The following is a 21,386-nucleotide window of genomic DNA, read 5'->3' as shown; positions in this document are numbered from 1 at the left end:
GTTCCTTGCACAGGATGAAGGAACCCGCGTCTACCTAAGGCCTAGCCAGAACAAATAGAAAGGAAGGAAGGAAGACTTAACTGAAGATGAACTGGGAGCAGAAGATCCACAAAACACCAGCAGAGAACTCCGGGGGAAACTATAAACTGCAAGGGCTATAGTGAGAGGCAGGAATAAATAGCATCACTAACCAACTAAAGAGCAGAACCTGTGAGGGGGTGGGATCCTGCCCAAAGCCACGACAAAGCAATCTGTCAGATAGGTTCATGTGCAGCAAATCTGACAGATCTTCTCAGATCACTTACAGGGCATGGAGTGACAATAGCCTAATAGGAAAGATCCGCCCAAAAAAAATGCTTTAAATCCACCCCCTTTTAGCATCATCACATGATACAATTTCAAACACTAAATCATCAGACAAATTCTTACCAAACATTGGTCGATCTTACAGAAAGACCCTATTTTAGGGAAGGATGTTCCCATATAGCTTAAACTAATCTTTCATCTGTCCCAAACTACCTCTAAAAACTTCAAACCACAAACGACCCCCCAAGGAAATTGGAATCAATGGGTCCTACGGATGTGGAACAAGCAGGTGTAAATGCTGTAAAATTATCAGTCATGATATTAGAGACATTCAAATACCATATATATAAAAAAATCACATTACCCTACAACAGTCATGGCGAACCTTTTACAGACCGAGTGCCCAAAAACCTCCAACATAAACCCACTTATTTATCGCAAAGTGCCAACACAGCAATTTACCTTGAATACTACAGTCCAATATAGAATATCTTCCATGTACTTTATCATTTATTTACAATATCCTGCCTACATTCAGTGCGCTGCCTGTGCTGTTCATAGTGCGCCCTGCGCTGCTGAATGGCAGGAAAAGTCTAAGGCATATTGGTACACCATAGACTTTTTCCAGGGTGTGGGTGCCCACAGAGAGGGCTCAGAGTGCCGCCTCTGGCACCCGTGCCATAGGTTCGCCATCACTGCCCTACAACATTACGTGAACTGTGGCACCTCCAACGTGATATACATGTTACAATGTCCGTGTGATTTTATATTACGTAGGTCGTACCACACAAGCACTCTGAGAACAAATGAACGAACACCGGTCAAATATAAGAAGGAAAGTGGCTACCCGCAGCGAATCACACTATTTTGCAGCATCACACAACGGTAATCAAGGCCTTTTACAGCTGACCCCCCTTGAACATGTCCCACATTCCTTTCAACAACTTTGTAGGAAAGAGATGTTTTGGATTTACTAACTCAACACCCTCACACAGTTTGGACTAAACGAATCATTAGAATATACTGTACAAATTCTTAAGAATTTTAGGATCAGTATACATTCCTTCGATGCCTACCCAGAAATACGGACTCTTAGATCAGTTTTCCACATTTCATATTGCTTATGTAGGATAATCGCATACATGTTTTTTTATTATATTCCTTTATTTGACATTTTGTTATATTCCATATGTACACCCTAGATGTTTCTTATAGGTACTTTTGTTTTCCACTCTTTAATATGATATATACACTCACCTAAAGAATTATTAGGAACACCATACTAATACGGTGTTGGACCCCCTTTTGCCTTCAGAACTGCCTTAATTCTACGTGGCATTGATTCAACAAGGTGCTGATAGCATTCTTTAGAAATGTTGGCCCATATTGATAGGATAGCATCTTACAGTTGGAGATTTGAGGGATGCACATCCAGGGCACGAAGCTCCCGTTCCACCACATCCCAAAGAGGCTCTATTGGGTTGAGATCTGGTGACTGTGGGGGCCATTTTAGTACAGTGAACTCATTGTCATGTTCAAGAAACCAATTTGAAATGATTCGAGCTTTGTGACATGGTGCATTATCCTGCTGGAAGTAGCCATCAGATGATGGATACATGTTCTCATTCTGTTTACGCCAAATTCGGACTCTATCATTTGAATGTCTCAACAGAAATCGAGACTCATCAGACCAGGCAACATTTTTCCAGTCTTCAACTGTCCAATTTTGGTGAGCTTGTGCAAATTGTAGACTCTTTTTCCTATTTGTAGTGGAGATGAGTGGTACCCGGTGGGGTCTTCTGCTGTTGTAGCCCATCCGCCTCAAGGTTGTGCGTGTTGTGGCTTCACAAATGCTTTGCTGCATACCTCGGTTGTAACGAGTGGTTATTTCAGTCAACGTTGCTCTTCTATCCGCTTGAATCAGTCGGCCCATTCTTCTCTGACCTCTAGCATCCACAAGGCATTTTTGCCCACAGGACTGCCGCATACTGGATGTTTTTCCCTTTTCACACCATTCTATGTAAACCCTAGTAATGGTTGTGCGTGAAAATCCCAGTAACTGAGCAGATTGTGAAATACTCAGACCGGCCCGTCTGGCACCAACAACCATGCCACGCTCAAAATTGCTTAAATCACCTTTCTTTCCCATTCTGACATTCAGTTTGGAGTTCAGGAGATTGTCTTGACCAGGACCACCCCCCTAAATGCATTGAAGCAACTGCCATGTGATTGGTTGACTAGATAATTGCATTAATGAGAAATAGAACAGGTGTTCCTAATAATTCTTTAGGTGAGTGTATATCTCAATTGTATATTTTTTAGATATTCTCCATCTCCATACAATATCGTTATTATTTTAAGTATACTTCAGGACACCACCCAAAGACACATTTCTACTCCTATTTTTAATTTATACAAAAGATAGAGTTTTATATCTACTAATATGTATACTCTGCAATTATGAATTGCAATTGCTATTATTTATTGCAAGTTATTTATTATCTATTGCACTTGAGAAACTGTGTACACATAACCAGGGCACCCCCCCCCCCTTTCCTTATTGATAGTTTTTCCCTCCTCATCATTCATCCAATTCACTGACCGATCCATGAGGCACTCCAATTTTTAGCCCTCCGATTCCCCCCCAGACCTCAGATCCGTCTGTACATTGTAATCAGGTGGAGCGCATATGCGTTCCACCTGTTCTAAGGTATGTGACTATTATGGCTATCCTGTACTATTGTTTTTATAATGTCTTATTGCTCCTGAAGTAGGGGGATTCCTGTATCTAACCCCCGAAACGCGTTGGTCAGAATCTTTAAAGAAATTGATCCAAAGCCGCTACAAATTGTGCTGACATCAATATCTACTATTTTACAGGCGACTCTGGCTAGGGGGGTATCTGGTTTCGTATTCTTGAGCTTATCCTATGGACCACCCCCCAGTGAAGTGAGTCAATAAGCTTTTATCTATTTACCATTTTTATTTATTATTCGTATCTCTTGTTTGGAAACTAAAAGGTTGATACATATAAATGTATTGGCGCTTCTTCCCTGGGGTTAAAACAAAAATGGATTGGCAAAAATATAGAGGGTACTGTATCTGAACCCACTGTGTAAATACCTCCGTTCCATTCCATTTCTTTCAATACCACACGTAGATTGAGTTCTACGTTGTCACCCCAGCAGCAGCCTTTCCATAGGTTAATAACTCTTCCCTACCTCTAATTTTTGTCCACCCCATTTTTCACGTTCTACTCCTATTCCACTGGCGCCTCCAGTCTTTTCTGTTCTTTCGGGTTACCATCCCCTAAGATTCGATTAACCCTCATCTTTTTTCCTTTTTTTTTTTGTATATCAATTATCAGCAGCACAGACTCGGGCCAGAGTCTTAGCCTCAGGTGCTGTGCAACTGCAGGGTGTACTCTTCTGCTGTCTGCAGAGCATTGCACAAGAATAGGTAGGGGGAAGATCCTGTGTGTATCAGCAATGTCCTTGTATTGTAAAGCTGGGACTTGTAGTCCCATTCATACAACATGAGGTTGTGGTCGTGTATGTCTACAGTTAGTGGAATAATCATTCTTAAGGAAATAATATATGATGAAAGACAGGAGCTTAATGGCCTTAGTCATCAGCAAAACTATAGGAGTCAACAGTTTCAGTACAAATATAGAAGAGTTCACTCCATAAGTGCAGATTCAACCCTTTGGGAACTAAATGATGTTTGGCCACTGATGGATCCTAAAATAGAAGGGTATGATCTCCCACTGTCACACTGAACCTCGCTCGGTATTGTAGTTTAGAAATTGATGTTTCCGTATTTTTCGCTTTATAAGATGCACCTAGGTTTTAGAGGAGGAAAATAAGAAAAAATATTTTTCATCAGAACTCTGATCAAACCCTAAATTAGACCCCACTCTTCATCAGACTTCAGATCAGACCCCCATATCAGAGCTCAGATGAGATCAAAAATAACAAAATGAACTTTCCTCTCTACATGGCGCTGCCACACTGCACATGCAGTCGCTCTTCCTGCACTCGCCACTCCCTGTTCTTCATCCCAATGCTGCACTGTGACATGACATTGCACAGGCTACTTTCACATTAACGTTTTCAATTCCGCTATTGAGATCCATCATGGGATATGAATAGCGGAAGAAAACGCTTCAGTTTTGTCCCCATTTATTGTCAATGGGGACAAAACTGAACGAAACGGATTGTACCAAAATAGGGGTGGGCGATATTGGCGATATGATATGTGCCACGATATGGATTTTGTGTATATTGCCGCCCCGTGATATGACCACGGAGCGGTAGTGAATGATTGCACAGAAGCTTCTGGCTCACCGCTCCTTGGCCTCCCGACTCCGCACCGCGCTGTACTGGCCAGGTCCGGCGTGCACACAGCGTCAGCCCGCTTTGCTGACGCTGTATGTGACGTCAGTCAGGTCCCGCCCAGTGCTTGAAGAAGACGCCACATCTGCGGACTCTATTAGCTGGCTGCTGCCGAGGACCTTGCAGGAAAGGTAAGTATAATAACAGCGACTCTTGTGGGGGGACTGGGGCTCTTGCTGGAGGATCGGGGTTGGGGGGGCAGGGGGACTGGATAAGGAAAGGATCTTTTTGCAAAGGATTGCCAGTACCTGATCATCTTCTGATGGCACTGAGACCTGCTGCTCTGTCTGATTATATTGCAGGGGGGACACATGGAGTCTGATGGCAAATGCTGGGGGACACATGTCTGATGGCAAATGCCATGGGGCGCTGATCTGATGGCACTGGCTCACTGCTGGGGGACACATGTCTGATGATGGCAAATGCCTTATTCAGACATGTGTCCTCCAGTGAGCCAGTGCCATCAGATCAGCGCCCCATGGCATTTGCCATCATCAGACAGTCTGATAGATGATGGCAAATGCCATGGGGCTGATGGTACTGGCTCTGGGGGACATGTCTGATGATGGCAATTGGCAAATGCCATGGGGCTGACGCTGACTGATGGCAAATGGCATGGGGCTGATGATTTGCTATACCACAGGCACATAAAAATATTGTTTTTAGAAAGCAATTAGCAATACGTTAGTAATAGTTTAAGCCTTAAGAGAAGGTTTGTCTTATTAGAGACGAGTACTCGATTGCTAAAATAATCGTTTCCTGCAGGCGCCCTAGATGTCCTCAAGCTGTGCCTGTTTTGGTCAACTTAAGGCCTCATGCACACGACCGTTGTGTGCACCCGTGGCCGTTGTGCAGTTTTCCGTTTTTTTTCGCGGACCCATTGACTTTCAATGGGTCCGTGGAAAAATCGGAAAATGCACCGTTTTGCAGCCGCATCCGTGATCCGTGTTTCCTGGCCGTGAAAAAAATATGACCTGTCCTATTTTTTTCACGGCCAACGGTTCACGGACCCATTCAAGTCAATGGGTCCGTGAAAGAACACGGATGCACACAAGATTGGCATCCGTGTCCGTGATCCGTGGCCGTAGGTTAGTTTTTATACAGACGGATCCGAAGATCCGTCTGCATAAAAGCTTTTTCAAAGCTGAGTTTTCACTTCGTGAAAACTCAGAACCGACAGTATATTCTAACACAGAGGCGTTCCCATGGTGATGGGGACGCTTCAGGTTAGAATATACTAACAGAACTGTGTACATGACTGCCCCCTGCTGCCTGGAAGGTGCTGCCAGGCAGCAGGGTGCAGCCCCCCCCCCTATAGTTAACACATTGGTGGCCAGTGTGGCCGCCCCCCCCCCCTCCCTCCCCTGTAGTTAAGTCATTGGTGGCCAGTGCGGCCGGCCCCCCCCTCCCCTGTAGTTAAGTCATTGGTGGCCAGTGGGCCCCCCCTCCCCTGTAGTTAACTCATTGGTGGCCAGTGGGCCCCCCTCCCCTGTAGTTAACTCATTGGTGGCCAGTGGGCCCCCCCCTCCCTCCCCTGTAGTTAACTCGTTGGTGGCCAGTGAGCCCCCCCTCCCTCCCCTGTAGTTAACTCGTTGGTGGCCAGTGGGCCTTCTCCCCTCCCTCCCCCTCCTAATTAAAATCTCCCCCCTATCATTGGTGGCAGCTGAGTGTACCGATCGGAGTCCCAGTTTAATCGCTGGGGCTCCGATCGGTAACCATGGCAACCAGGACGCTACTGCAGTCCCGGTTGCCATGGTTACTTAGCAATTTGTAGAACCATTATACTTACCTGCGAGCTGCGATGGTCTGCGTCCGGTCGGGAGCTCCTCCTACTGGTAAGTGACAGGTCCGGCCGGGAGCTCCTCCTACTGGTAAGTGACAGTCACTTACCAGTAGGAGGAGCTCCCGGCCGGACCTGTCACTTACCAGTAGGAGGAGCTCCCGACCGGACGCAGACCATCGCAGCTCGCAGGTAAGTATAATGGTTCTACAAATTGCTAAGTAACCATGGCAACCGGGACTGCAGTAGCGTCCTGGTTGCCATGGTTACCGATCGGAGCCCCAGCGATTAAACTGGGACTCCGATCGGTACACTCCGCTGCCACCAATGATAGGGGGGAGATTTTAATTAGGAGGGGGAGGGAGGGGAGAAGGCCCACTGGCCACCAACGAGTTAACTACAGGGGAGGGAGGGGGGGCCCACTAGCCACCAACGAGTTAACTACAGGGGAGGGAGGGGGGGGCCCACTAGCCACCAACGAGTTAACTACAGCGGAGGGGGGGGGCGGCCGCACTGGCCACCAATGAGTTAACTACAGGGGAGGGAGGGGGGGGGGGCCGGCCACACTTGCCACCAATGTGTTAACTACAGGGGGGGGGGGCTGCCCCCTGCTGCCTGGCAGCACCTGCCAGGCAGCAGGGGGCAGTCATGTACACAGTTCTTTCAGTATATTCTAACCTGAAGCGTCCCCATCACCATGGGAACGCCTCTGTGTTAGAATATACTGTCGGATTTGAGTTTCACGATGTAACTCAAATCCGACGGTATATACTAACATAGAGGCGTTCCCATGGTGATGGGGACCCTTCAAGTTAAAATATACCATCGGATTGGAGAAAACTCCGATCCGATGGTATATTAACTTCTGACTTTACATTGAAAGTCAATGGGGGACGGATCCGTTTGAAATTGCACCATATTGTGTCAACATCAAACGGATCCGTCCCCATTGACTTGCATTGTAATTCAGGACGGATCCGTTTGGCTCCGCACAGCCAGGCGGACACCAAAACGACTTTTTTTTTATGTCCGTGGATCCTCCAAAAATCAAGGAAGACCCACGGACGAAAAAACGGTCACGGATCACGGAAAAACGGGACCCGTTTTTGCGGACCGCAAAAAAATACGTTCGTGTGCAGCAGGCCTTATGGAGGAGCTTACATGTGGGGAGGAAGAGGTTCTCATAAAGAAGACCGGTGCAACTTTGGTCATATGGACCTGGTTTGGGTTTAAAGGGTCGGATGTGGAACAGAAAAATATAATCTGCAAACTATGCCGGGCGACAATAATAGCAAAGAGAGGGAATACAACCAATTTGTTTCATCACCTCAAAGTGAAGCACGTTTTGGAATACGAAGATATAGAAGAAATAGATATAGATAATACATACAGAAGAAAATAATATATCGCATATCGTACATGCTTCAAATTATATTGCAATATAGATTTTAGGCCATATCTCCCACCCCTACACCAAAATGCATTCCGTTCCGTTTGGTTGCGCTCCCATCGCGGACAGCATAACGCTGCAAGCAGTGTTTTTCTGTCTGCCATGTGGTGCTAAGCAATACAGATCTGACCTTTCAAGATTTCTCAATCTGTCCTTAAAGCGCAAGCTTTCATGGAAACCAGCAAACATAGTAACTTAGGGGGACATTTACAAACAGATATGCGCCACTTTTTGGTGTATATCTGTTGCAGATTGCGGCACAAAAGTTATTGGTGCCACAATATGCGACTTTTCCTTGCTCACGCCAGGTCTAAAAAAGGGGACTTTGCTTGGCCGGGGAAGGAGGCTATAAAGCTGGCGTAGGTTTAGACAGGCGGTAGATATGCCGAAGTAATGTAGAGGCCTGCGCCTCTACATAAATTCAGCACATCCACCGCCTGCTAAAGGGGTATTAAGATTGGCGTCTACTCCTTAGTCTGTAAGGCTGAGGAAAAAAAGGCACACCATCCAGTCAGTTTAGCCCGTTATCCTGCAAAGATGATCTAGAGGTAGAAGCCAATTTTCTAATTTTTCCTCATTTCCAATTCAAATCTAAATAACTCCCTGGATCAATGACCCTTCTCCAGAATTATAGTACCGACAACCTGTAATATCATTACATACCAGTAATACATCTAGGCCTATTACATTACCTTTTGCTTTATAAGACGCACTATTTTCCCCCAAAGTGGGGTGAAAACGGCAAAAAACGCTCACTAGTATTCAGTAAGCATAGGGAGCGGTGAGTGTTGCGCTTAAAAGTGTTGGCTGTACTTATCCTGGTCTTCTCCGGGCCACACGCTGCACTGTCCTTATTGCGTAAGGCTACTTTCACATTAGCGTTTTTTCCGGATCCGTCATGGATCTGCAAAAACGCTTCTGTTACAATAATACAACCGCATGCAACCTTCATGAACTGATCCGGTTGTATTATGTCTTCTATAGCCATGACGGATCAGTCATGAACACCACTAAAAGTCATTAGGCGACAGATCCGTTTTCTATTGTGTCAGAGAAAACGGATCCGTTCTCATTGACTTACATTGTGTGCCAGGACGGATCCGTTTGACTCAGTTTCATCAGACCGTGTCAAAAAAGCCATTTTTCTCACCTTACATCACAAAAAGTGTAATACCAAGCGATCAAAAAGTCATATGCACCCTAAAATAGTACCAATCGAACCGTCATCTCGTACCGAAAAAAAATGAGCCCTTTACATAAGACAGTCGCCCAAGAAAAAAAACAAAAAAAAAACTCTGGCTTTCAGAATATGGAGACACACAAAAATATTTTTTTTCAAAAATGCTTTATTATATAAAACTGAAACAAACAACCCAAAAAAGTTGTTATTTTTGGTATTGTGTCCGTAACAACTTGCTCTATAAAAATACCACATGATCTAACCTAAATGTGGTCTTTTTTTTTTTGGGCGTTTCTACTCTAGGGGTGCATCAGGGGGTCTTCAAATGTGACATGGCAACTTAAAATTATCCCAATGAAATCTGCCCTCCAAAAACCATGTGGTGTCCTTTCCTTCTGCACCAGTTGTATGCCCGTACAGCAATTTACGACCACATATGGGGTGTCTCTGTAAACTACAGAATAAGGGCAATAAATATAGAGTTTTGTTTGGCTGTTAACCCTTGCTTTCTTACTGGAAAAAAATTGATTAAAATGGAAAATCTGCCAAAAAGTTAAATTCTGAAATTTCATCTACATTTCCTCTAATTCTTGTGGAACACCTAAAGAGTTAACAAAGTTTGTAAAATCAGTTTTGAATACCTTGAAGGATGTAGTTTCCAAAATACCAAAGGGCCATTTATGGGTGGTTTCTATTATGTAAGCCTCATTAAGTGACTTCACAACTGAACTGGTCCCTTAAAAATTGCAAATTTTCTGAAAAATGTTAAGATTTGCTTCTAACGTCCCAAAAAAAGAAAATGTCATTTACAAAATGATCCAAACATGAAGTAGACATATGGGAAATGTAAAGTAATAACTATTTTAGGAGGTATTACTATCTGTTTTAAATGCAGAGAAATTTTAATTTTGAAAATGTGCAAACTTTAAAAAAATTTGGGTACATTTTTGTATTTTTTTTTTTTTATAAATAAATACTTAATATTTTGACTTAAATTTACCACTGTCTTGAAGTACAATATGTGACAAGAAAACAATCTCAGAATGGCTTGGATAAGTAAGTCACTTAAAGTGACACATGTCAGATTTGCAAGAAATAGCCTGGTCCTTAAGGTGAAAAATGTCAGGGTCCTAATGGGGTAAATGCCGGGTAAAATGGCGTACACCAAAAATGCCAAAAACTAAAACCCTGTGCATTTAAGCTTTTCAATAATTTACTGTAGACCTTAAAGAAATATTTTTGAAATACAAAATGCTGTTAAAACATCCCTAAAATGCTGTCTGTAAATCCACCCTTAAAGGGTTATTCATATCTCAAACGTTTTATGGCATATTCGTAAGATATGCCTTAACTGTCTGATACATGCTGGCCTATAAAAGTGTATGGGAGCTATTTAAACATAGTAGCATAGCTGGCTTGGCTGTTTCTTTAGCCCCGAACACTTCTGGCTACAACATCTAGGTGGGAAGAGGTCCTAGGTGTGGTGGCCATTGAGGTGTTACCACAAGAAACATTTATCTCCTAGACACAGGATAGGTCAAAAATGTTAGATCTCTGAGAACCCCCATCACTAGTGCAGAGTCCATGTCCTGCTGCCACTCCATACAAACTCTATGGGTGTTACCAAGAAGTTGCACTAATATAGGGGTGTATACATTCAGTGCACATGGCTGACACATGGCACCAGCCTACATACATCACCCATTGATTTACATAGTGGAAAAAAAGTATAACATTTAAAGTGGCTCCTATGTCCTAGAATCTTTAGTCAAATAATGAAGTGTGAATTATACAGTTACGCCTTTTGTCTTCATATAGTGCAGGGATCTGCAACCTCCGGCACTCCAGCTGTTCAGAAACTACTACTCCCAGAATGCTTCATTCACTTCCATGGGAGTTAGGGTACTTTCACACTAGCATTATTCTTTTCCGGCATTGAGTTCCGTCCTAGGGGCTCAATACCGGAAAAGAACTGATCAGTTTTATCCTAATTCCTAATGCATTCTAAATGGAGAGCAATCCGTTCAGGATGTCTTCAGATCAGTCTTTTTGCCTTTTAAAGACGGAGATAGTACCGCAGCATGCTACGGTTTTATCTCCGTCCAAAATTCCAGAACACATGCCGTCATTTTTCCCATTGACATGCATTAATGCCAGAACCGGCCCCGAGTGTTTCGGCAAAACAGATCCGGCATTGCGGTCTGCACATGCTCAGACCGCAAAAAATGTGAAAAAAATAAATGCCGGATCAGTTTTTCCGGATGACATCGGAGAGATAGATCCTGCATTTCAATGCATTTGTCATACTGCTCAGGATCCTGGTCTGTCTGACAAATGCCATCAGTTTGCATGCATTTTGACGGATCCGGCAGGCAGTTTCGGCTACGGAGCTGCCTGCCGGAATCCTCTGCTGCAAGTGTGAAAGTACCCTTAGAAGAGCAGCCGAGCATGTTTGCATGCTGGGAGTTGTAGTTTCACAACAGCTGGAGTGCTGAAGGTTGCTGATCCCTGATATAGAGTGTACTATACTGTACATCATTCACAATTATCGATTTATGATATTTTTTTTCTTCATTACAGGGGCAGCCGTCTTACTGATGTAAGTAATATCCACGTGTCTCAGGAATCCTACTTACCGATTTTATTATTTTTAATTATTTTATTTTTTTATGTTTCACTGGTAATCCAAGATGGAAGAAATAAGAGTAACACGATGTGTATAATCTTTAACATATAGCATAACTGGGACATTCTGTTCCCTAGGAAGCAGTTTTTAAAATCAATCTGTTCAAACCATTACTACAGGAGCTCCATGATGAACAATCGGAGTAGAAGTTGGAGAAATCATTGGTCCTGTTTCCTAATTAAATGCGTCCTTCCAGGCCCAGAATGGAAATAAATGTTGTTTTTATTTATTTTTTTGTTAATGATGCTTGGTAGAAGAGATTTATGCATTATATCTTTTCACTTCCACATTGTTTTTCAGTGTGTGGGGAAATAAAAGTCTAACAGTTCTACATCACCAGGTCAAATATCGGACATTTTATTTGTTTAATATGATTACATGTGATGTTTTTATAATTTTATACATATAAAGCTGGATTCGCACACTGCTTGGGTGCAAAGTGAAATGCTGCTTTTATTTTAAATGGTCACTTATTTTTCACACATTGTTGCATATTTCAGTGGTTCAGGTGAATATGAGAAAGTTTGTAATATATCTTATTAGAAGAACATGGTTAATTCTACATTTACCAGCTCTTTTTTTGCTAACATTTTCGAAGATGGGCAGTTTGTACCCTCATCTTTTAGCAAGATGACAGTTTTCTCTCCATCTTGGAGTCGTTTTTCTCTAAGATATATAAAAAGGTTTCTTATATTCACTCTTGATTTATTAATAGTTGTGCAAAAAGTTAGTGACCCTTTAAAGGGAATGGCGCAACACAGAATTTTTTGGCATATTATGTATGCCACCAATGCATGGATGAAGCAGCTATATGCTTTCTTAGTGCACCTTTCCCCTTATTCTACCTATCACCTTGGGTAAACCTAACTGACTAGAAATCTATTGCTATTAATATTATACTCACAGTCCTTACTGAATTTTATGATATTCATTTTATTCATCACTGTTTGGCTGTCACCTTTTGTACTGTTCTGTACTAACTGTGTTAAAATAATAATAATAATAACTGGGATTTTTTGTTTCAGATCTCAATATGTCATGAGCTTCCAAACATAGAAGTTATGACATTAAGGTAAGAATTTTGCTGCCTATAATACACTTTCTTATGGTATGAGCAGAAACTTGTCATATGCTTAGAGATGATGTGGTTCTTAGGTTTTTCTTTATATCTCTGACCATTTAAAGGGGTTGTCCAGCCTAGAAACCAAAAAGCCCAATGATCCTAACAAAAAATACTCACCTGTTTGAGTTCCCGCCTGCGCTGCTGCCCTATTGCCAGCTGTGTCCACTGGCTTGGTTCTGTGACCACTGTTGCTGTTCACATTGGGAACATCTGCTTGAGTGGTACTTGACTGCTAGCAGTCGTGGGAACAAGCCACTTCCTGGGACCACTGCTAAATCCCCTTAGCAAAACACAGCATCACTTTCTTTAGTTGCCCCAGCTGATTTTGTTAAAATTTTGTATTGAACAGCACCAGCGCATGTTGAGGAGTCCTAATATTGATGACCACCTGAAGCAATTTCACATGGAAAAAAAAAACCTGACAGTTCAAACTGATTTTGGAGTCTCTCTCTCTTTTTTCTTTTCTTTTCTTTTCTTTCTTTCTTTTTCTTTCTTTTTCTTTCTTTTTCTTTCTTTTTTTTTCTTTCTTTCTTTCTTTCTGAGTGGAGAAACTCAGCACAAACAGATACTACGGGTAGAGGGTCGGGGGGGGGGAGTTGGGGCATAAAATTGTGATTTGAGAAATCAAGCCTTTACAACTGCCTGTACAGTATGCTTTGATGCAATTCTTGTACGATGTACTGTTCATGTGCTTATTGCTGTGCAAGTGATTTCTCACTTCAATAAAGAGATCTTTGAAAAAAAAAAATATATATATATATACGTTGTATATACTCATTGGTAATGACACTCATTGGCAATGACACAGCAGTTTTGCCCCTCACCCATGCGACTAGGACCTCCCATCCAGGACAGGTAACCTGAAGAGATAAAATGGTTCACACCCCCACCACACCTCAGTTCAAGTTCAGGTTTCCTGTCCTCCGAATAGGATGTACCTGAGGAGCTCTTTCTTTTTCCTTACTTGGTTCTCACCTCGGGGGGCTGGGGAAAGTCTGGGTCTATAATACCATAATGGGACCTATCCCTGGCGGTGTAAGTCTCCTTGGGAGCCGATGCCTAAGTTTGTCCCGCTCTTGCCTCCTCCCAAGCCTCATTGGGGAGCCGCTGTGGCTGTTTTCAGACGGCTCCTAGTCCATAGTGGTGCAGTGGCCGGCGTCCTGCTTCGAAGAGGGCGGCACTGGCAGGAGGGGGGGAGAACACCTTCTACATAGATTTTGCGTTTTTTTTGGGCCCAGTGTTAATAGGAGCCGAGTTGCGTTAAAAATCTGCAGCAGGAGGGGACAGCAAGTCTTGTTGCGCACACAGTGCTGTGCAGGATTTGGAGTTTTCCACAAGTATGTCGGAACCAGGTGACGCCGGTTGCGCCGATTCCTTGGAACCCTTGAGGCCCACGAGCCCGGTATTGGACCTGAGGAGTGGGGAAGATTTATCCTCTCCTAATAACTTTGGATGTTGTTTAGCTTTTTATGTAGGTAACAAAAACACCTAAGAAATTTTCTGGCAAAACTAAACATAAAGAATGTGCAGGATGTAGAGTAGCTTTATCAACTTATCAAGCTTGTATAGATAAGTTAGTTATGGAAGAATCCCATAGCTTATTCAAAAGGAAAAGATCTGAAGTTAAATCTTCCATTAAGTCCTTCGGTCAGAGCCGTCTGAAGTAACCAGAAAAATGTACCTATTATATGAGATTCAGAGTTTCTCGCCCATTCCATTGGGGGACACAGACCATGGGTATAGCTTAGGCCATTACTAGGAGGAGACACTATGCAAATAATAAAAAAACAGCTCCTCCTCCACTGGCTATACCCCCATGCTCCAACAGGAGGACCTCCGTTTTAGCTTGGTGTCGGATAAGGAGGTGACACTCCTGCTCCTGCAGGGTTGTCCCTGTAGTTTTTTCTTCTGCTGTTTGTTTTTTTCTAAACAGAGGACGCAGGGTCGAATGGTGCATCCCTGGTCTCTCAGTGGAGAGAGCGCCGGTGTCGAATGGCCGTCCCCGGCTACCTCCCCTTCCCCCCAGAAGATAAGTGGAACCGGGCTCGACCTGCAGCTCCGGTGGCCTACCTGATCCGGGGTCACCTAGTCCTGCCCTCTATCCAGTGCACTGCCCTTTCTTGTGACAGATGACTGAAGAGGTGACCCCATGCTGGTCCGGAATAGAGGGTGAAGACTGCAGGACTCCGATAAGTACATCGGTTCTCCTGCAGCTCCCCCTCCCTGCGTGCTCACACTGTGACACGGTTGTTTAGGGCTTACCTGTGAGAGGGCTGGCTGGTTGAGAGGGAGGAGGGATTCCTTCTTGTCCCCTGTATCCTGGCAGTGGGCGCCATTTTCGGAGTCGTGGGCTGCCTTTTTTCATATTCCCGTGCACAATTTTTTTCGCGCCATAGCTAGGGCGGCCTCGGACTTGGCCCAAGTCTCGCGCGCGGCCATGGCCTTTATAGAACGCATGGCGGCCAATGATCCTCCGCCTGCTTTGCCTGTGGTTAGCACCGCTCCACCTCCCGGTGCCCCCCACAGAAGACGCTCGACCGCTAAGAGGCAGCGTACGCAGCAGCATCCCTCCTCGGATGACTCTGTTTCCCCCCCCCTCGCCTGGAGGCGTGTTCAGCCTCTCACTCTCGCAGGGATTACAGGTCTGAAGGGAAAAGGTCCGGCTCGGACGAGGACATGGAGCCGGAACCCTCACCTAAGCTCTCCACAATGGTGGCAGACTTGGTCACCACGGTATGTGACACCTTTGACATCCAGGGGAACCTCCTTCTACTAGTAGCCAGGAATTCCCCCTCTTCCACTCCAGAAAACCAGAGGCTGTCACATTCCCCATTCATGGCGAGTTCGCCAAGGTCATTTCTAAGGCTTGGGAACGCCCTAATCACTGTTTTTCTGCTACAAGGCGCATGGATACTCTTTATCCTTTCCCGGCAGATAACGTGCAGCAGTGGTCTTCTCCTCCTAAGGTCGACCCGCCGGTGGCCAGATTGGCTAACAATACGGCAATACCAGTCCTGGACGGGTCCTCCCTTCAGGACTCCGTTGACAGGCGTTTGGACTCTCTTTCCAAAGCCATCTTCTCTCTGTCGGGCACAGGTCTGCGGCCCGCGTTCGCCTCAGCCTGGGTAGCCAGGGCGCTTTCGGTATGGTTGCAGCGCCATCATCAGGACTTCGCGGAGCAGGATGCCTCTGCGGACACCATAAACTTCATCCTCCAGATGTCCCAGGCGACAACATTCCTCTGTGAGGCCTCATTGGACGTCAGCACTCTCTTTGCGCAGATTTCGTCCCTCTCCGTCACGCAGCGCAGGGAGGTCTGGTTGAAGGTCTGGGACGCCGACGCTTCCTCCAAGCGCTCCCTCACTAACCTCCCCTTTGTGGGCTCCAGGCTCTTCGGTGCTAAGATGTATGAGATTATCTCTGACGCTACGGGGGGCAAGAGTACACACCTGCCCCAATCTAGATCGAAGCGCGCCTTCAGAGCTCCCCCCTCTGGCTCTAGAAACCAGTCCTTTCGGCTCTTCTCCTCCTCCAGGTCTGCAACAGCCCCCTCCTCCGGCGGCTCTCAAGACTCCTGCAAGAAGCCTTCCTTTAAGCCTCAACCTACCTGGCGCCTGTGGGCACAGTTCCAGGGGAGTTCTGCCCGCCCCGCGGTTCCCAAGCAGTCCTCCGCCTGAAGGGGCGTCCCCACCGCTTGCGGTGGGGGGCCATCTGCTCTCCTTTCAGCATGTCTGGAGAGCTCACGTTCAAGACGCCTGGGCCCTGGAAATTGTAACTTCCGCTTGTTTCCGTTCCGAAACATTTCTTTCAGTCTCGTGTTCTGGGGGATCCGGCCCGAGCCTCGGCCCTTTTACAAGCGGTTTCTTCCCTTCTGGTCAGGGGAGTAGTTGTCCCAGTTCCGCTGGAGGAACAGGGGGCAGGTTTCTACTCAAATCTCTTTGTAGTGCCAAAGAAGGAGGGATCAGTGCGTCCGGTCCTAGACCTGAAGCTGTTAAACAAGTCCCTGCGGGTGCGGAGGTTCCGGATGGAATCCCTCCGCTCCGTTATTGCTTCTCTTCTTCCAGGGGAGTTCCTCGCGTCGGTGGACATCCGGGACGCCTTTCTGCATGTCCCTATCGCAGAATCTCACCACAGGTTCCTGCGCTTCGCCATTGGCGACCGTCATTATCAGTTCGTTGCCCTTCCCTTTGGGCTGGCGACAGCACTGCGGGTATTCACAAAGATCTTGGCGCTTCTCCGTACCAGGGGCATATCTCTGCTGCCCTACCTGGACGACATTCTGATAAAGGCTCCCTCTCGTCCCCAGGCCGAAGACAGCATCAGGATCACTGTTCAGACTCTGCAACAGTTCGGCTGGCTGATCAACTTCCCGAAGTCCTCTCTCCAACCTTATCAGAGGGTGACCTTCCTGGGGATGATTTTGGACACTACTGCAGCCCGGATACGGGAGTATTCCTCCCGGATTGCAAGTTCTCACGGATACGGGAGTCTGTGTCTCGTCTTCTACATTCCCTGTGTCTTTCCATCCGGGAGTGCATGCAGGTTCTGGGGCTTATGGTGGCCTCCTTCGAGGCAGTCCCCTTTGCCCAGTTTCACACTCAGCCTCTGCAGCAGGCGATCCTGTCCTTCTGGGACAGGACACCGAGGGGTCTGGACTCTCTGATCCGTCTTCCTCGTCCGGTTAGAATGGAACTCCTGTGGTGGCTGTCCCCTCAGACTCTGACTTCGGGGAAATCCTTCTTCCCAATCTCGTGGACAGTAGTCACCACCGATGCCAGTCTCCTGAGTTGGGGCGGGGTTCTCCAAGCTCGGACGGTTCAGGGGGTGTGGTCAGAAGTGGAAGCACGCCTTCCGATCAACATATTGGAGCTCAGAGCAATTTTCCTCTCTGTCTCATTGGACCCCCCCTCCTAACTGGTCTCCCGATAAGGATCCATTCGGACAATGCCACAGCCGTGGCCTACATCAATCATCAGGGCGGAACCTGCAGCCGGCCGGTGATGCAGGAGGTGAAGAGGATCCTCCAGTGGGCGGAGGCTCACGTTCCAATATTGTCTGCAGTATACATCCCAGGGGTCGAAAACTGGACAGCGTATTTTGTCAGCCGCAATAGGGTGGATCCGGGAGAGTGGTCCCTGCATCCGGACATATTCGAGGACCTCTGTCGCCGCTGGGGCCACCCGGACGTGGACTTGATGGTGTCCAGGCTCAACAACAAGGTTCCCATGTTCCTGGCACGAGCTCGAGATCCGGAGGCGTACGGGGTGGACGCTCTGGTGTCTCCGTGGCAAGACTTCGCACTCCTCTGTCTTCCCACCATTGCCTCTACTCCCAAAGGTTCTTCACAGGGTCGCGGCAGAAGGAATCCCGACCATCCTCATCGCGCCCGATTGGCCTCGCCACGCCTGGTTCTCGGAGGTCACTCGGATGCTAGCGGACGTTCCGTGGCCTCTTCCTCTCAGGGAGTACCTACTGTCTCAAGGACCTCTCTTCCACCAAAATTTACAACCACTTCGTTTAACGGCGTGGCTGTTGAGACCACCATCTTGAAGAAGAGGGGCTTCTCGGACTCTGTCGTGAAGACCATGATCAAAGCCAGGAAACCAGCTTCCTCCCGGATATACTATCGTACCTGGAAGGCCTTTCTTGCCTTTTGTGAGAAGATGAGCTTTTTCCCCCTTCATTTCTCCGTTCCGGTGGTCCTCTCCTTTCTCCAGTCGGGTCTTGAGATGGGAATGTCCCTGAGCTCTCTGAAGGGTCAGGTCTCCGCTCTGGCCATTTTCTTTCAGCGCTCTCTGGCTCTTCTAGGTCCGGTGAGGACTTTCCTGCATGGGGTGGCGCATTCGGTCCCTCCGTATGTCCCTCCTCTGCCCCCCTGGGATTTGAACCTGGTTGTCTTCTCTCCAGGCGGCTCCTTTTGAGCTCCTGAGGGACATTTCCCTGAGTTTTCTCACCTGATCTTTTTGGTGGCCATCACCTCTATCAGGTGGGCCCCTAGAATGCCCCTAGAATGCCAGGACAGTATAACTACCCCACAAGTGACCCCATTTTGGAAAGAAGACACCCCAAGGTATTTCGTGATGGGCATAGTGAGTTCCTGGAAGTTTTTATTTTTTGTCACACGTTAGTGGAATATGAGACTTTGTAAGGAAAAAAAAAGAAAAAAAAAAAATCATCATTTTCCACTAACTTGTGACAAAAAATAAAAAATTCTAGGAACTCGCCATGCCCCTCACGGAATACCTTGGGGTGTCTTCTTTCCAAAATGGGGTCACTTGTGGGGTAGTTATACTGCCCTGGCATTCTAGGGGCCCAAATGTGTGGTAAGAAGTTTGAAATCAAATTCTGTAAAAAATGGCCGGTGAAATCCGAAAGGTGCTCTTTGGAATGCAAAGAGCACCTAGGCTGCAAAAAAGTGTCACACATGTGGTATCTCCGTACTCAGGAGAAGTTGGGGAATGTGTTTTGGGGTGTCATTTTACATATACCCATGCTGGGTGAGAGAAATATCTCGGCAAAAGACAACTTTTCCCATTTTTTTTTTTTATACAAAGTTGGCATTTGACCAAGATATTTCTCTCACCCAGCATGAGTATATGTAAAATGACACCCCAAAACACATTCCCCAACTTCTCCTGAGTACGGCGATACCACATGTGTGACACTTTTTTGCAGCCTAGATGCGCAAAGGTGCCCAAATTCCTTTTAGGAGGGCATTTTTAGACATTTGGATACCAGACTTCTTCTCACGCTTTGGGGCCCCTAAAATGCCAGGGCAGTATAAATACCCCACATGTGACCCAATTTTGGAAAGAAGACACCCCAAGGTATTCAATGAGGGGCATGGCGAGTTCATAGAAAAAAAAAATTTTGGCACAAGTTAGCGGAAATAGATTTTTTTCGTTTTTTTCTCACAAAGTCTCCCTTTACGCTAACTTGGGACAAAAATTTCAATCTTTCATGGACTCAATATGCCCCTCAGCGAATACCTTGGGGTGTCTTCTTTCCAAAATGGTGTTATTTGTGTGGTGTTTGTACTGCCCTGGCATTTGAGGGTCTCCGCAATCATTACATGTATGGCCAGCATTAGGAGTTTCTGCTATTCTCCTTATATTGAGCATACGGGTAATGAGATTTTTTTTTTCCGTTCAGCCTCTGGGCTGAAAGAAAAAATGAACGGCACAGATTTCTTCATTCGCATCGATCAATGTGGATGAAAAAATCACTGCCAAAAAAAGAAAAAGGAGGGGAAAGGCGTCTGCCAGGACATAGGAGCTCCGCCCAACATCCATACCCACTTAGCTCGTATGCCCTGGCAAACCAGATTTCTCCATTCACATCAATCGATGTGGATGAATAAATCCTTGCCGGTATTTTTTTTTTATATATACAAAGTGTTTGCCAAAGTATATGAACACCGCCACCTCCTCAGCTCATATGCCTCGGCAAACGTATCTTTTACTGCAGAGGAGAAATCTCGTCTTGCAGCGCCGCATACACCGACTTGCGTGTAATCTGACAGCAACGCAATGCTTCTGTCAGAATGCACATCAGTGCTGCAGCTAGTCGATCGGTTAGTCCACCTGGAAGGTAAAAAAAACAAAACAAAAAAGAAAAAACCAGGCCGCAACGCAATAAATTTATTAACTTTTGAACAGAACATATAAACTTTTTTTTAACTTTTTTAACTGAACGTTAACTTTTTTACTTACCGGTAATTTTTTTTTTGTTTAGTTTTTTTTTACCTTTATAGAACAAACCTTTCCTTCCCCATGGGACAATGTGCAAAGCGCAAATCGCCCAAAGATGTGGCGAAGTACGTTATGCACTTTATCCCAGGTGAAAGGAGAGGTTTGCAGCAGCTGTGAGTAAAAGGGCCCTAATAGCCCTGTGTGCCTGTCCTGTGAGATGCAATCCCTATGCTAAGTGTACCTGGGTGTGGTACTTCCGGAAACACTCTCCAAAGCATAGGGCAGGGTGGTCAGGACAGTCAGGACAGAAATAGCGGGTGTCACGCCTTATTCCACTCCTGCTACAGACACGACATCTTTTTCGGGGTGACGGTTGGGTTGAGGTACCAGGAACGACACTGGGGAAATGTCGCTCGTGTAGACGGCTAACTACACTGGTGGATGGGGCCACGGAACCTTCTGGATACAGGAGGTTCTCGATGATCTCTTCCTGAAATTTGAGGAAGGATCCCGTTCTCCCAGCCTTACTGTAGAGAACAAAACTATTGTACAGAGCCAATTGAATGAAATATACAGACACCTTCTTATACCAGCGTCTGGTGCGTCGGGAAACTAAATACGGAGACAACATCTGGTCATTGAAGTCCACCCCTCCCATGAGCAAATTATAGTCGTGGACTGAGAGGGGCTTTTCAATGACACGGGTTGCTCGCTCAATTTGTATTGTCGTGTCTGCGTGAATGGAGGAGAGCATGTAAACGTCACGCTTGTCTCTC

At 45.9% G+C, this 21,386-nt stretch overlaps 1 protein-coding gene across 2 annotated transcripts in view; it reads left to right on the top strand.

Moving 5' to 3' along the window:
- The window catches only part of CFAP410 (cilia and flagella associated protein 410), a 136,753-nt gene that overhangs the window by 39,628 nt on the left and 75,739 nt on the right, over positions 1-21,386 (top strand). Inside the window, exons 2-3 of one of the 2 annotated variants that reach the window (XM_040440943.1) lie at positions 11,691-11,709; positions 12,822-12,868. In XM_040440943.1, the coding sequence (XP_040296877.1) occupies positions 11,691-11,709; positions 12,822-12,868 (66 nt within the window). The remainder of the gene's footprint in view (positions 1-11,690; positions 11,710-12,821; positions 12,869-21,386) is intronic. The other variant, XM_040440944.1, reaches the window with a different exon arrangement.

This window comes from Bufo bufo, chromosome 7 (assembly GCF_905171765.1).
Source record: "Bufo bufo chromosome 7, aBufBuf1.1, whole genome shotgun sequence".
Classification (NCBI taxonomy): Eukaryota; Metazoa; Chordata; class Amphibia; order Anura; family Bufonidae; genus Bufo; species Bufo bufo.
The sequence above is the reverse complement of the archived record's forward strand: the minus strand, read 5'-3'. Positions and strand labels throughout refer to the sequence as shown.